The 12,838-nt window shown below is 36.0% G+C and overlaps 1 protein-coding gene across 8 annotated transcripts in view; it reads left to right on the forward strand.

The window, feature by feature from the left end:
* Window positions 1-12,603, forward strand: part of MED14 (mediator complex subunit 14) — a 99,239-nt gene extending 86,636 nt beyond the window's left edge. For 6 of the 8 annotated variants that reach the window (XM_034423832.2, XM_034423834.2, XM_034423833.2 and 3 more), the window contains 6 exons: window positions 5,101-5,336; window positions 6,430-6,609; window positions 7,094-7,201; window positions 7,297-7,422; window positions 9,636-9,825; window positions 12,037-12,603. In XM_034423832.2, coding sequence (XP_034279723.1) covers window positions 5,101-5,336; window positions 6,430-6,609; window positions 7,094-7,201; window positions 7,297-7,422; window positions 9,636-9,825; window positions 12,037-12,110 — 914 coding nt within the window. In that variant the 3' untranslated portion in view covers window positions 12,111-12,603. The remainder of the gene's footprint in view (window positions 1-5,100; window positions 5,337-6,429; window positions 6,610-7,093; window positions 7,202-7,296; window positions 7,423-9,635; window positions 9,826-12,036) is intronic. The other 2 variants (XM_087895225.1, XM_087895226.1) reach the window with 1 other exon arrangement.
* Window positions 12,604-12,838: the final 235 nt, after the last annotated feature.

Below are 12,838 nucleotides of genomic sequence, written 5' to 3' on the forward strand. Positions count from 1 at the left end.
TGTAAATCAAAAAATATACAATGAACTTCCATTATCACATTTGTATATTTTTCAGTAATTTGCTAAAGAACATAAATTTAATATGCACACTCCCTGCCTTATATAAAGCTTTACTCCTTTTCCCAAGTTTTGTTCATTATCACCTCTTGTCCTTTGAATTAAAATTTTTGCCAAGTACATTCCCAGGCATTGTTAACAAATTAATTTCTTTTTTTAGTTTTTGCATTCACTCTTGCTATCTTTCCCATTATAATAGAAAACAGTAACATCCTTCCAGTTGTTAGGTGTAGATGCAATCTTTGAATATATATGATATAATTTGCACTTATTTACTTCAATTTAGAAATTGCCCAACTCTAAACTGACTCTGGCTGGCTTACAATATATTAAGCAATTAAACATAATACGAAACAAAAAAAAAGGAATTGCTTACTTAATATAAATATATATACAAAAACACATCCAACAAGAGGCTTCATCCATTCTAACCCACAGCCTGGGAGAACAGTCAGATTTTTAGGGCCTTATGAAATGCCAACAGAGTGGGATCTACATGAATTTCAGAAGGGATCTCATATCAGACAGCAGGTGCTGCAACAGCAAAAGCACATTTACTGGGTCTAGATAGATGGCATTGTTTAATCAAAGGAAGCTGATAGCATTCACCAGATTTGTAGAAACTATGAGAGATAGGCGATTTTGAAATAACCTGGCTTTAGGCCATGTCGACTATATGGATGATGACTATATAGTCATCTTTGATTTGAATCTGGAAACATACTGACAACCAGTGCAGCTCATGAAATAGAGGGATCATGTGGACATAGCAAGGTATGTATATAACTACATAATCACTCCATTGGTAAATCACACCCTGGTTTACTTCTCTGTGTTCTTGCAACCTATCATTTTTCAATATTGAACAAATAGCATTTGTGGGTTTCTTTTCATCAGGTTTTTCTTAGGCTCTTTTATAGCATTATTTTTTTCCTTCAACATAGCACTACAAATCACTATAAAATGAAGTGAAGGAATGCTGAAAGGGTTTTTTTAAAAAAGGAACCTTTCCCTTACATCATTTTCATCCCAAACTGCATCATTTGGGATGTCTTAAAAACAGTCCTCAAATATTTGAGAAGTTTGATTCGTTACAAACTTCCATGTTCTTCAGCTAAATAATTTAGATCACCTCATAAAAGCCAGAGCTTTTGTTATACGGTAATTGAGAAGCTGTTTGGGTATCCAATGGCAGGTGAGATCACTGATAGGATAGAAAGCATTGCTGCTTGATCAACATGTGTAATAGCACATTCACAATGGGGAAGGCCATTGTGTGTTAAGGATCCAAAATATTTTATTCACAAATGGTTCTGTGCATGGAAGAGCTGTTGGCGGGAGGAGGGGGGGGCTGTATACTTGATTTAAAACATTTTGAATGTTTTGGTCCATGCTTGGAACAGAACATTGGTGCAGTTTTCCTGTAGGTTTTGAGAGGCAGGGAGCAGGGAAAGTCCCAAGTTAATTGGGGCTAAGAGAAGGAAAGGCAGTGGGAAATTGGAAGAGAGGTAGGCTGCTGGTTTATTCTGCCACCCAAGCCTCAGAATAGTGGCGGCGGTTGAGGTGAGGCTATTAAGGGACCAAAAGGGCTGGGAAGGTGGAGCGTGCCTTTGCACTCCTGGCAAAGACAGGAGAGGAGAAAAAGTTTCCCTAGTTGCCCCATCCAGATTTTTTTTTTAACTGGAAACCTAAGAAAAGCAAGAGTATTCTGGGTTTTAGTTCTGACAAATGTGTATGATCCAAACCAATTCAGCAGAACTTCTGGAACCCAGTGGTTTGTTCAGAGTTCAAAACAAAACATTTCCCCAAATTTGTGTACCTGCCTATGTTACGGAAATGCAATGTTTAAATAACAGCAGGGCTAAAATGCAGCCTTGTTTTACTCCCTTGGGTGTTGGAGTGACATTAGATAAAGGAATACTTTTAACACGTGGAATAGTTAAATGAAGTCATTAGATAAGGAGTAAGACAGCATTGTCAATGATAATCCTCAGATTTTTTTCATAAGTTATCTCATAAATATGAAATCAAAGGTGGGTTTTCATTAAAAGCAACCTACAATGCTCTCTCCACCTTAGCTATATATTTCTTAAGTATATGTTGTAAAAGAAAACATTGGTAATTGCCATAGCCGATTGGCTTGCACTGTGCTATTTTCCTGGTAATTTGTTTTCAGTTCAGTTCAGTCAGTTTTCAGTTTAGATAACTTAAATAAATTTTGTTACTGACACTAAATAAATTCCTAGCAATAATTATTTAGTTGGATTGTAAGAGCAACAATACTAAACCCTGGTGGTAATTCTTTGTTTTGTTTTTCCTTGTTTATTTTTTTGTTCTATTATTTTACTTTAGCTTTGTTTAAATTTCCTTTTTATTTGTTTGTTTTTTTATGGTTGTGAGCTGCCTAGAGTAGCTCCATAGCTAGATAGGTGGCAAATAATAATAATAATAATAATAATAATAATAATAATAATAATAATAATAATAATAATAATAATAATAATAATAGATTGGATACTTAGGATGCTATTTGTGACACATTTTTAAGATGTTCAGTTGACTGAGTTTCAAATAATAATAATAATAATAATAATAATAATAATAATAATAATAATAATAATAATAATAATAATAATAATAATAATATGAGACGCCAGAGTCAAAGAAAAAGAACTGGGGAAAAAAATCACGAAATATTGTGATCTGGTCATCAAAAGTACACGACTATGGATGAAACATGTAACAGTGATACCCATTGTCATCGGGGCACTTGGTACCATGTCCAAGAATTTTACAAAATACATCAATAAATTGCAGCTTCCTGCAATAACACAGTGGAACTGTAAAAAACTGCGCTACTTGGAACATCATACATCTTAAGAAGGTATTTGGTCGATACCTAGGATGCTGGCAGCAACCCGTATCAACCATCAGTGCCAGTCAATAATATTTGTCATACATTTTTAAATGTTCAGTTGACTGAGTTTCATGTTTAATGAATTAATAATAATAATAATAATAATAATAATAATAATAATAATAATAATAATAATAATAATAATAATAATAGCAGCAGCAGCTCTGCATTTGGAGTTTTCTCAAACTTAACAGAGCAATCAATTTGATTTTTTTCTGATGGATAATAAACTGCCAGTTTGGAAGTGAATTAAGAGTGAATTTAGAAGGCTCAAAGGATCAAGGGACAGCAACAAAATATAACAAGTGTGCAATTTCCAAACACCTAGAAACAAATAATGTATACAAATCTACAAAGGTTGTGTGTTCATGTTTATACTTTTGGAAGCTAGAAAAATGCTAAGCAGTTTAGAATTTCAGAAATACTTATTTACTTATGTGTGTGACTTCACAATCACCAGGAGTCAATCCAGCAGTATTGACTCCCGGTGATTGCCTAAACAAGTCCCTACTGCTTTCTTGGCAAAATTTCAGAATTGGTTTGACATTGCCCACTTTGGCTAAGAGAATCACTGGCCCAAGGCAGGGGTGAAATCTAAAATTTTTTGCTACGGGTTCTGTGGGCGTGGCTTAATTAGTGGGTGTGGCTTGGTGGTAAGGTGACTGGCAGGACGTGGCTTGTTGGTCAGGTGGGCGTGGCCAAGTCATTGTCATTTCTTTGCCCTTTTTTAACCTACAAAACACAACACAAAACAACTGGCTCACCCACAATATAAAAGCAGCTGTGCTAGACCCAAAATGGCCCCTGCAACAAGCAGGAACCTCACACAGGCACAAAAAGTCCAAAAAAACAACTTTCACACTTTACACACACAAAATTCCACATACAGCTTTGTGAGATTTTGTGTGTTTGTGTAATTAGAGTGAAACACTAGAGAAACACACTAAATCTCAGAAAGCTGCACAAATATTATTTTATTTTATTTTTATTTTTATATAAAAGCAGCTAAATTTAAAACTTCCTAAACTTTAAATGGCTAGGTCTAAAAAAAAGAACAACTAAAAAAAACCCAATTAACTATATTTTTTAAAGCTCCCAAAGGGGGAAAAAACTTACCCAATAGAACAGAGGTCTCCAATCTTGGCAACTTTAAGACTTGTAGACTTCAACTCCCAGAATTCCTCAGCCAGCTTTGCTGGGAGTTGAAGTCCACAACTCTCTGCCTGCTTGATTGCAGGCAGGGAGATTCAGTTGCTTGCTGATGCAATGGATGCAAGGCGTTGCGATCAGCAGCTAAGGTAAGCAAGCTGAGGGGGGGAGGAGGAGGGATTTTTGCTACTGATTAGCAGGCAACAGCTGGGATCGTCAGAGCTTGGCTGGTCAGAGCCATTTAAAATGAAAAAAAAAGGCTCTGATGATCGCGCGGCTCAGCTGGGCATGAGGGGCGGGGGCAGGGATTTTTGCTACCAGTTCTCCGAACTGTCCGCCGCTATCGCTACCTACTCGCCCGAGCCGTCCGAACCGGGAGCATTTCACCCCTGGCCCAAGGTCACCAAACTGGCTTTGTGTCTAATGTGACACTAGAACTTATAATTCCACAGTTTCTAATCACTACACCAAACTGGCTCTACTCACTTAGTTACTTAGTTACTGGATTTATCTTCCACCATAGTCAACAAGCTCTCAGTAGGTACTGAGTGATATACAACAGTGATAATAAAAATATCCATTTAAAATAACATAAATAGCAACAATAAGTAAATGAAATAATATAATAAATGGTGTGATTTTTTAAAAAATCAAGAAAATGCTCATACAGAAATAGTATTTGATTGTACATTTACATTCTGTTCAGCCTCCAAAGTTTAAAATTTGTTGATAAGGTTTTCATCATTTCGGTTATATACAAAATAATATCAGGCTGTTATAAATATGAATTTTTTAAATTGTTATTGTAATAATAATTACACAGTCATCCAGATTTTTATTATGTCTGGGATCAAACTGAAGAAGAATTGCTGGTGTTATAGGACCCGAGGAAAAATCTTGTTGAAATTCACCAAGTAGTGTGAGTCTGCAATTCCTCTATCTAAGGGCAGAAAGAGTAAGATCTTTGTTTTTACTAGGTTCTCAAGCAGTGCCAACCAATATGCCTCCACCGCGTAAACTACCTCACCGTTCCTGGGCTGCATCCATACCAACAATTCTCACTCACAGTGCCTTGAATGTTTTATTGCTGCCCTCACCAACCCCTGGACTCATGCCAGGACTTGCGGGAAGTTATCTTTGTTCACCACTTGAACGTTTTCTTGGATCGGTTATTATGAGGAGGCATCTCCAAAGGATTATTCAGCAGGAAACGGTACCAATAGGATTAAAATTTTTAATTCCATTAAGCAGTTGCTGAAAGGCAAAGCTTCATTTTTCTCCTACCTTCAGTATGCATGGAAGTAGAAATTGTACTTTTGGAAACCATGTTTTTAATTGTTTGGAAGCATATTAAATAATACATGTTTATCCCAAATTACCATATTACCAGTCCTTTTATTAAAAAAATCCCTAGGAAAGTTCCTAGGAATGCAAATTGGAAAGCATCTTGTTTAATGTTTATACAGCTAGTCCTTGATTTACATCAGTTCACTTGGTGACCGTTTGAAGTTAGAACAGCACTGAAAAAAGTGACTTATGACCATTTTTCACACTTATGACCATTGCAGCATCCCCGTGGTCACATGATTTACATTCAGACACTTGGCAAGTGACTCACATTACTTTCCTGGGGTGAAGTGATCCCCTTTTGCGACTCTGACAAGCAAAGTCAGTGGGGAAACCAGATTCACGTAACAAATGTATTACTAACTTAACAACTGCAGTGATTCACTTAACAAATGTGGTAAAAAAGAAATAAAATAGGGCAAAACTCACAACAGATTTCTGACTTGGCAACATAAATTTTGGGCTCAATTCTGGTCGTAAATTGAGGACTACCTGTATTTGGAAACATTTGGTCCAAATTATGATTCCTTCATGAACTTGTTTGTTGTCCAAGTTGTCATAAATCTGTTATAATTAATAGCAAAATAGGAATTTTATGAAAGATATATTTCATATTTGAAGAGTTGAGGAAAAATATGTGTTGCCTTGTTAAGATATCAAATAGACTATGCCCACTGCTGACTTGATGTAAAGTATTTTCTTGTGGTAGGAGTATAAAGCAGTATGCAGTTCTTCACAGCTTAAATGTTCAGATAAGTTATTTTTGTAATGCTACTGTACTGATCATTAAGCAACTTATTTATTAATTATTGACAGAAGGGAACTTGTTAAATTTCATCAGCCAATAGCAATGATGCCTTTCATTTCCATTTAAATAAAACTTTCTGTTGTTCAGACCATAATAAAGCTGGATAAGAACTTTCATTTCAATCATATATCTTGGCTTTTTTTTAAAACAGTTGCAGCTAATCAATTCCAATGAACCTGGAGTGATCATGTTCAAAACAGATGCTCTGAAGTGCAGAGTTGCCCTTAATCCCAAAACTAACCAGACCTTGCAACTAAAAGTAGCACCTGAAACTGCAGGCCAGTGGAAGCAAGAAGAATTGCAAGTTTTGGAGAAATTTTTTGAAACCAGGGTATGTATTTGTCCCATGTTATTGTAATGCAGGGCTGTCAAATTCCCGGCCCACGGGCCGGATGTGTCATGAGCTGGACATGCCCACGCCTGGTTTAGCAAAGAGGAAAAAAGTCCCAATACTTCATGTGATGCCGCTGTGACAACATGAGTTTGACACCCCTGTTGTAATGTAACTGAGGGCTTAATGAACAAAGTAGTTAGGGTGCTGTGATTTTTCATGGTAAGAGGTCTTTGAACTAATTTCATGGAAAGAGCAGAAGCCACTGTTCTATGATCAGGAGCAGAGAAACATTGAAAAAGATTTTAAAAACTGTATCCAACCATGGGCATCTGACCCAGCTTTTCCCAGTTTCGTGGTGTTCCTTTGAACTAAACTACAACTTTCACAATGTTACTAATTAGAGAAATTACAATTTATTCTGGAGATAAAGCCAGGGAAAACCTACCTAAGAAACATCATAAAAATACTGCATTTATTGCAGGTTGCAGGGCCACCATTCAAAGCCAATACTTTAATAGCCTTTACCAAGCTATTGGGAGCCCCTACACATATTCTTCGGGATTGTGTACACATCATGAAACTAGAGCTGGTAAGTCCATTTTATTATCATTATTGCAAATATTTTCTCTTCTTAAATTGAAAGTGGATTATTTATCTATTTCAATGGCATGTTTTATTAAATAGTTTCCTGATCAGGCAAGCCAGCTGAAATGGAATGTACAGTTTTGTTTGACAATTCCTCCAAGTGCGCCACCAATTGCACCTCCAGGAACACCTGCGGTTGTGCTGAAATCGAAAATGTTGTTCTTTGTAAGTAAAATTGTAGGTTCTAATGCTGATAATTCTATTTGTTGTGGTCTTTAAGAACACATGTAATAAAGTTAATCCACTGCTTTACCTGAGCTTAAGTATGACTAGTATAACCTATATTAATAACATCTTTTGAAAGAAGTGGAACTAGTGTAGTTACTTAGATTAAAAAAATAGTTCCTATTTAATTTGTGCTGATAGTGCTGCCTTCCCTAAACTAATACATTTATGGACAACTTCCAGAATTCCAAACAGCAGGAAAAAATCAATTAAAAGGTACCTATTTTCTTCTGAAACATACTGAAGCTTTTTAACCTCGTATATGCAGACATAGCTATTACCAGCAACTATAACAAGCCCTAACAATATTAAAATGGCACCTGCATCATGATACAGGTACAAATGATACAATTACATACAGTTGCAAGAAAAAGTATGTGAACCCTTTGGGATTACATGGAGTTTTGCATGAATTGGTCATAAAATGTGCTAAGTCACAACAATAGAAAAACACAGTCTGCTTAAAATAATACTACACAAACATTAGATGTTGCCATGGTTTAATTGAACATAACATGTAAACATTCACAGTGCAGGGAGGAAAAAGTATGTGAGCCCCTAGCCTAATGACGTCTCCAAGAGCTAATTGGAGCCAGGAGTGAGCCAACCTTGACTCCAATGAGTGTGATGATATTGGATGTGTTGCTGACAGCTGTCCTGCCCTTTAAAAACACACACCTGTTTTGGGTTTACTGGTTTCAAGAAGCACTGTCTGATGTGAACCATGCCTCGCAGAAAAGAGCTCTCAGAAGACCTACGATCAAGAATTGTTGACTTGCATGAAGCTGGAAAGGGTTACAAAAGTATCTCCAAAAGCCTTGATGTTCATGTGTCCACGCTAAGACAGACTGTCTACAAATGGAGAAAGTTTAGCACTGTTGCTACTCTCCCTAGGCGTGGTCGTCCTGTAAAAATGACTGCAAGAGCACAGCGCAGAATGCTTCATGAGGTAAAGAAGAATCCTAGAGTGTCAGCCAAAGACCTACAGAAATTTCTGGCACATGCTAACATTTTTGTTGACACATCTACAAAAAGGAAAACATTAAACAAGAATGGAGTACATGGGAGGACACCACGGAGGAAGCCATTGCTGTCCAAAAAAAATATTGCAGCACGTTTGAAGTTTGCAAAAGAGCACCTGGATGTTCCACAGCACTACTGGCAAAATATACTGTGGACAGATGAAACCAAAATTGAGTTGTTTGGGAAGAACACACAACACTATGTGTGGAGAAAAAAAGGCACAGCACACCAACATCAAAACCTCATCCCCACTGTAAAACATGGCGGAGGGAGCATCATGGTTTGGGGCTGCTTTGCTGCCTCAGGGCCTGGACGGATTGTTGTCATTGATGGGAAAATGAATTCCAGAGTTTATCAAGACATTTTGCAGGAAAATGTATGACCATCTGTCCGCCAACTGAAGCTCCGCAGAGGATGGGTGATGCAACAGGACAATGACCCAAAGCATACAAGTAATTCAACAAAAAAATGGCTTCAACAGCACAGAATACGCCTTCTGGAGTGGCCCAGTCAGAGTCCTGACCTCAACCCGATTGAAATGCTGTGGCATGACCTTAAGAGAGCGATTCACACCACACATCCCAAGAATATTGCTACACTGAAACAGTTTTGTGAAGAGGAGTGGTCCAAAATTACTCCAGATCGTTGTGCAGGTCTGATCTGCAACTACAGGAAACATTTGGTTGAGGTTATTGCTGCCAAAGGAGGGTCAACCAGTTATTAAGTCCAAAGGTTCACATACTTTTTCCTCCCTGCACTGTGAATGTTTACATGTTATGTTCCATTAAACCATGGCAACATCTAATGTTTGTGTAATATTATTTTAAGCAGATTGTGTTTTTCTATTGTTGTGACTTAGATGAAGTTCAGAGCACATTTTATGACCAATTCATGCAAACCTCCACGTAATCCCAAGGGGTTCACATACTTTTTCTTGCAACTGTATATAAATTGCATCATTTGTATGAGATTATGGTGCATGTATCATTATTTGCTCGTCTTGCTTTTCCATGAACACCTCTAGTAATTCTTTACTAGAATTATTCAGCAATTAAATATTAAATATGATCTTAAAACACTGTATAGATGCAGAATTACTATGGTAACATTGTATATATTCTGTTTGGCAGCTTCAGCTAACACAAAAATCTGCAGTTCCACAGGAAGCCATGAGCATAATCGTTCCAATCATTTATGACATGGCTTCGGGTACCACACAGCAGGCAGACATTCCCCGGCAACAGAACTCTTCAGTTGCTGCTCCCATGATGGTTAGCAATATTCTAAAGAGGTTTGCAGAACTGAATTCACCACGGCCAGGTACTGTACATGTGCAGTAGGTCAAATCATCTGCATGCTTGAGTTGCCAGAGTCTCAACAGTTACACTTTAAATATTGCACTTTATCATGACTCTTGCTTTGCCTTCATTGGTTTTATTAAAACCTGGTTTCAATTAATGCATGTACATGATAAACTGTCTGAATATACTGCTCTGTGGTGTCAGAAGGGTTGTATTATTGACATGACATGGACTGTATATTATTGACCAAGGAAGTGTAATGCACTTGATGATTCGACTTATACTACTGTGGTCCTAGTTACGCTATTTTAAGCATTACCATGTGACTCGCTGTATATACTTATGTAAAATATAGTACTTATTAGTCATCCTGCACTATAGGAATATATCTTCCCATTTATTGTAATTTATTTGTTATGAAGCTGGTTGCCTATCTTGTTCTCATTTGTACTCTTTCAAGGAAAGTCGGGGAGCCAGCAAGATGGACTGATTTATAAATTATTTATAAAGTAACGTATTATAGTACTAGCTTTATTTTCTGTATTTCATAACTAACATCTTGTCTTGACTGTATCTTCTCTTCTGTGCTGCCTTGTTTTTGTGAGATACTTTTGTATTCAGTTTCTCTTTTTCCCTTAATAAAAGTGTTAGAAACTTTTGAAATGCACTTTTTTTTCAACAGTTTTATTCTTGGGTTTGCAATTTCTGCCCAAGACACTATTCTCTCAGACTTGGTTTGAAATAGAAATAATTATATTGGCTTTATAGGGTAGTATGATCATACTGATGAGCAGTGATTCTAAAAGTGCACTATATACACTACAACTATATGCAAGCAGTTTATAGGATTGAGGTGGTATGGATGATGCCTCGTCAAATGCTTGCCTTTGTTTTTGGTAATACTCCGTCTGAACCTCTGATCGTCATGGAGGTAAATGATTTTGGGACAGTAAGCCATATATTTCCACCAAGGTGGTTCAAGGTGAATTATCCAACATTCATGCAATAGTCGCTAGCATTTGGACTATTATGTGGGCTACCTGTAATTCATGCATGCTTCAGAGAGTAGCTTAACTGTGAGTTACTTAAGCAGTGATGCTTTTGGGAAGGGAAATGAAGTTATAGTTTGTAATTGAACAATTAGTCATCTGACTCTACACTTGGGGCTTAACCAAAACTGGAAAAAAATAAAATTAGCATAATTGTTTTTAAACTTGCAACATCTTTTCTCACATTGCTATAAAACATAATGGCATCAAAATAATTATTGCATGCCTTCTAAATGGAAGCTTTGAGACAACTCCGTGGCTACTTTTTATTGCTTTGTCATATTAAAATAGTAAGTTGAAGTCCAGTGTGCATTTAAGTAACATATATACTCTGCTAGAAACCTTCCTGTGTTATAAAGGCTTCACAGATTGTATTCCTTAAAGAGTAAACACAGCAGCACTTTCAAAAGCTGTAGGCATACAGTTTGTGGAGTTTTTGCCAGGTTAAAAATAAAAAACATTCTGCTTGAGTTATCACTTTTGAAATTGTGGATTTTCTTTTGTCTTTGAGTCCCTTGTCAAGAAAAGTGCTGGGATTCTCCTAGAGTTTTTTTTTAATGGTTTGTTATAGTGTTGATATAATTAATATATCAACTGACTTCTTATTCTGATTTAAAAATAACTTTTTCATTTGAAGATTGAAAAATATTACAGAATAGTTAATGTAACTGTTAACAGCAGTGCCAGCAGTAGCTGTCCAATTGTTTTGCATTTTCTAATAGTCATCAAAAGTGTACTCCAGTATTATTAGCATGAATTGGTCATTCTTTGGCAATATAGTTTAGCATTCACATTTCCTTTAAGGAGCATAGGATAATATACATGGGAGACTAAGAAAAATATTTACAGCCAAATAGAATTTGGTTGCTAATCCACAACTAACAGTTTGGCTTTTGGCTCTTTTAAATGCATGATCTTTCCTGCATATAGAAAATCTCATTAGCTTGGATGATATTTGTGCATATTATGTAGTAATTGGTATTTAAAAGATATACCTTTTATTTTCTATACCAACTGTACACTTTCTAGTAAGTTAGAACAAAGCAGAAATATAGACAATTGGAATTCTGTTTATGGTGCATAAATTGTATATTTGTTATTGTTAGATGTTTACATTTTGTATTTATCACTGCCATAATGTAATTCACTTCGCTAACTTCTTTTTCTTTCCCTTGTTCTAGGTGAGTGTACAATCTTTGCAGCTGTTCGTGATTTAATGGCTAATCTTACATTGCCCCCTGGTGGGCGCCCATAGGCTTTTTATACAAGGGTAAAAATGAGATGAAATGGAAAAACTCTGAAATAAAGCCTTTGGTTACTTAGAATGGAAGAGACATTTTCACGTGTCACAATTTTAAAAGAGCTGATACAATGGATTGGCCTACTTTCAGGGATGCACTTTCATCAGTTTTTTTCCCCCTTCGTACAGCACTCTTATAATGTTTTAAAACATTTCAGACTCATAATAAATTTATGTATCCACTTGCAAGTAAAGAGTTAATATTCTGTTTTATACTTCAAAGATTATGAAAATGCCAAATTTGTTTATTTAAATGTTTTTTTTTTTGATGTCTTGGTGTAATAGTCTTTTTTAAAAGCAGAGCTGTCATTTTTTGAATATGTAAAACTATGAAAAACTTTATATTGAAACTGTATTTTAATATTACTGCTTTGAAATGTTAAAAATGGACTTGTTATAAACATGTCCGCAAAAGCAATATTTAATAAACTAGATTTTTTAAAATAAAGGGTTACTTTTAAAATGTGCATTTATATAGGAAAAAAAACCTGAATGGCTGTTTTTTTCCTCAACTTTATTGGTTCTCAGACAGTACCTTGCTTTCAGCTACCTTGAGTTCTAGTAACCAGTGGGCCTTCTGTACAGCTTTTTAAATTTATGCATTAAATGACAGATGAATTTGAAACAGGTCCTTTTTAAATAGAGGGATTTATTTTGATTGAATATGAGGGGAAAAGGTGAAA

Source organism: Pantherophis guttatus, chromosome 5 (assembly GCF_059756535.1).
Source record: "Pantherophis guttatus breed Tessera chromosome 5, ASM5975653v1, whole genome shotgun sequence".
NCBI classification, from domain to species: Eukaryota; Metazoa; Chordata; class Lepidosauria; order Squamata; family Colubridae; genus Pantherophis; species Pantherophis guttatus.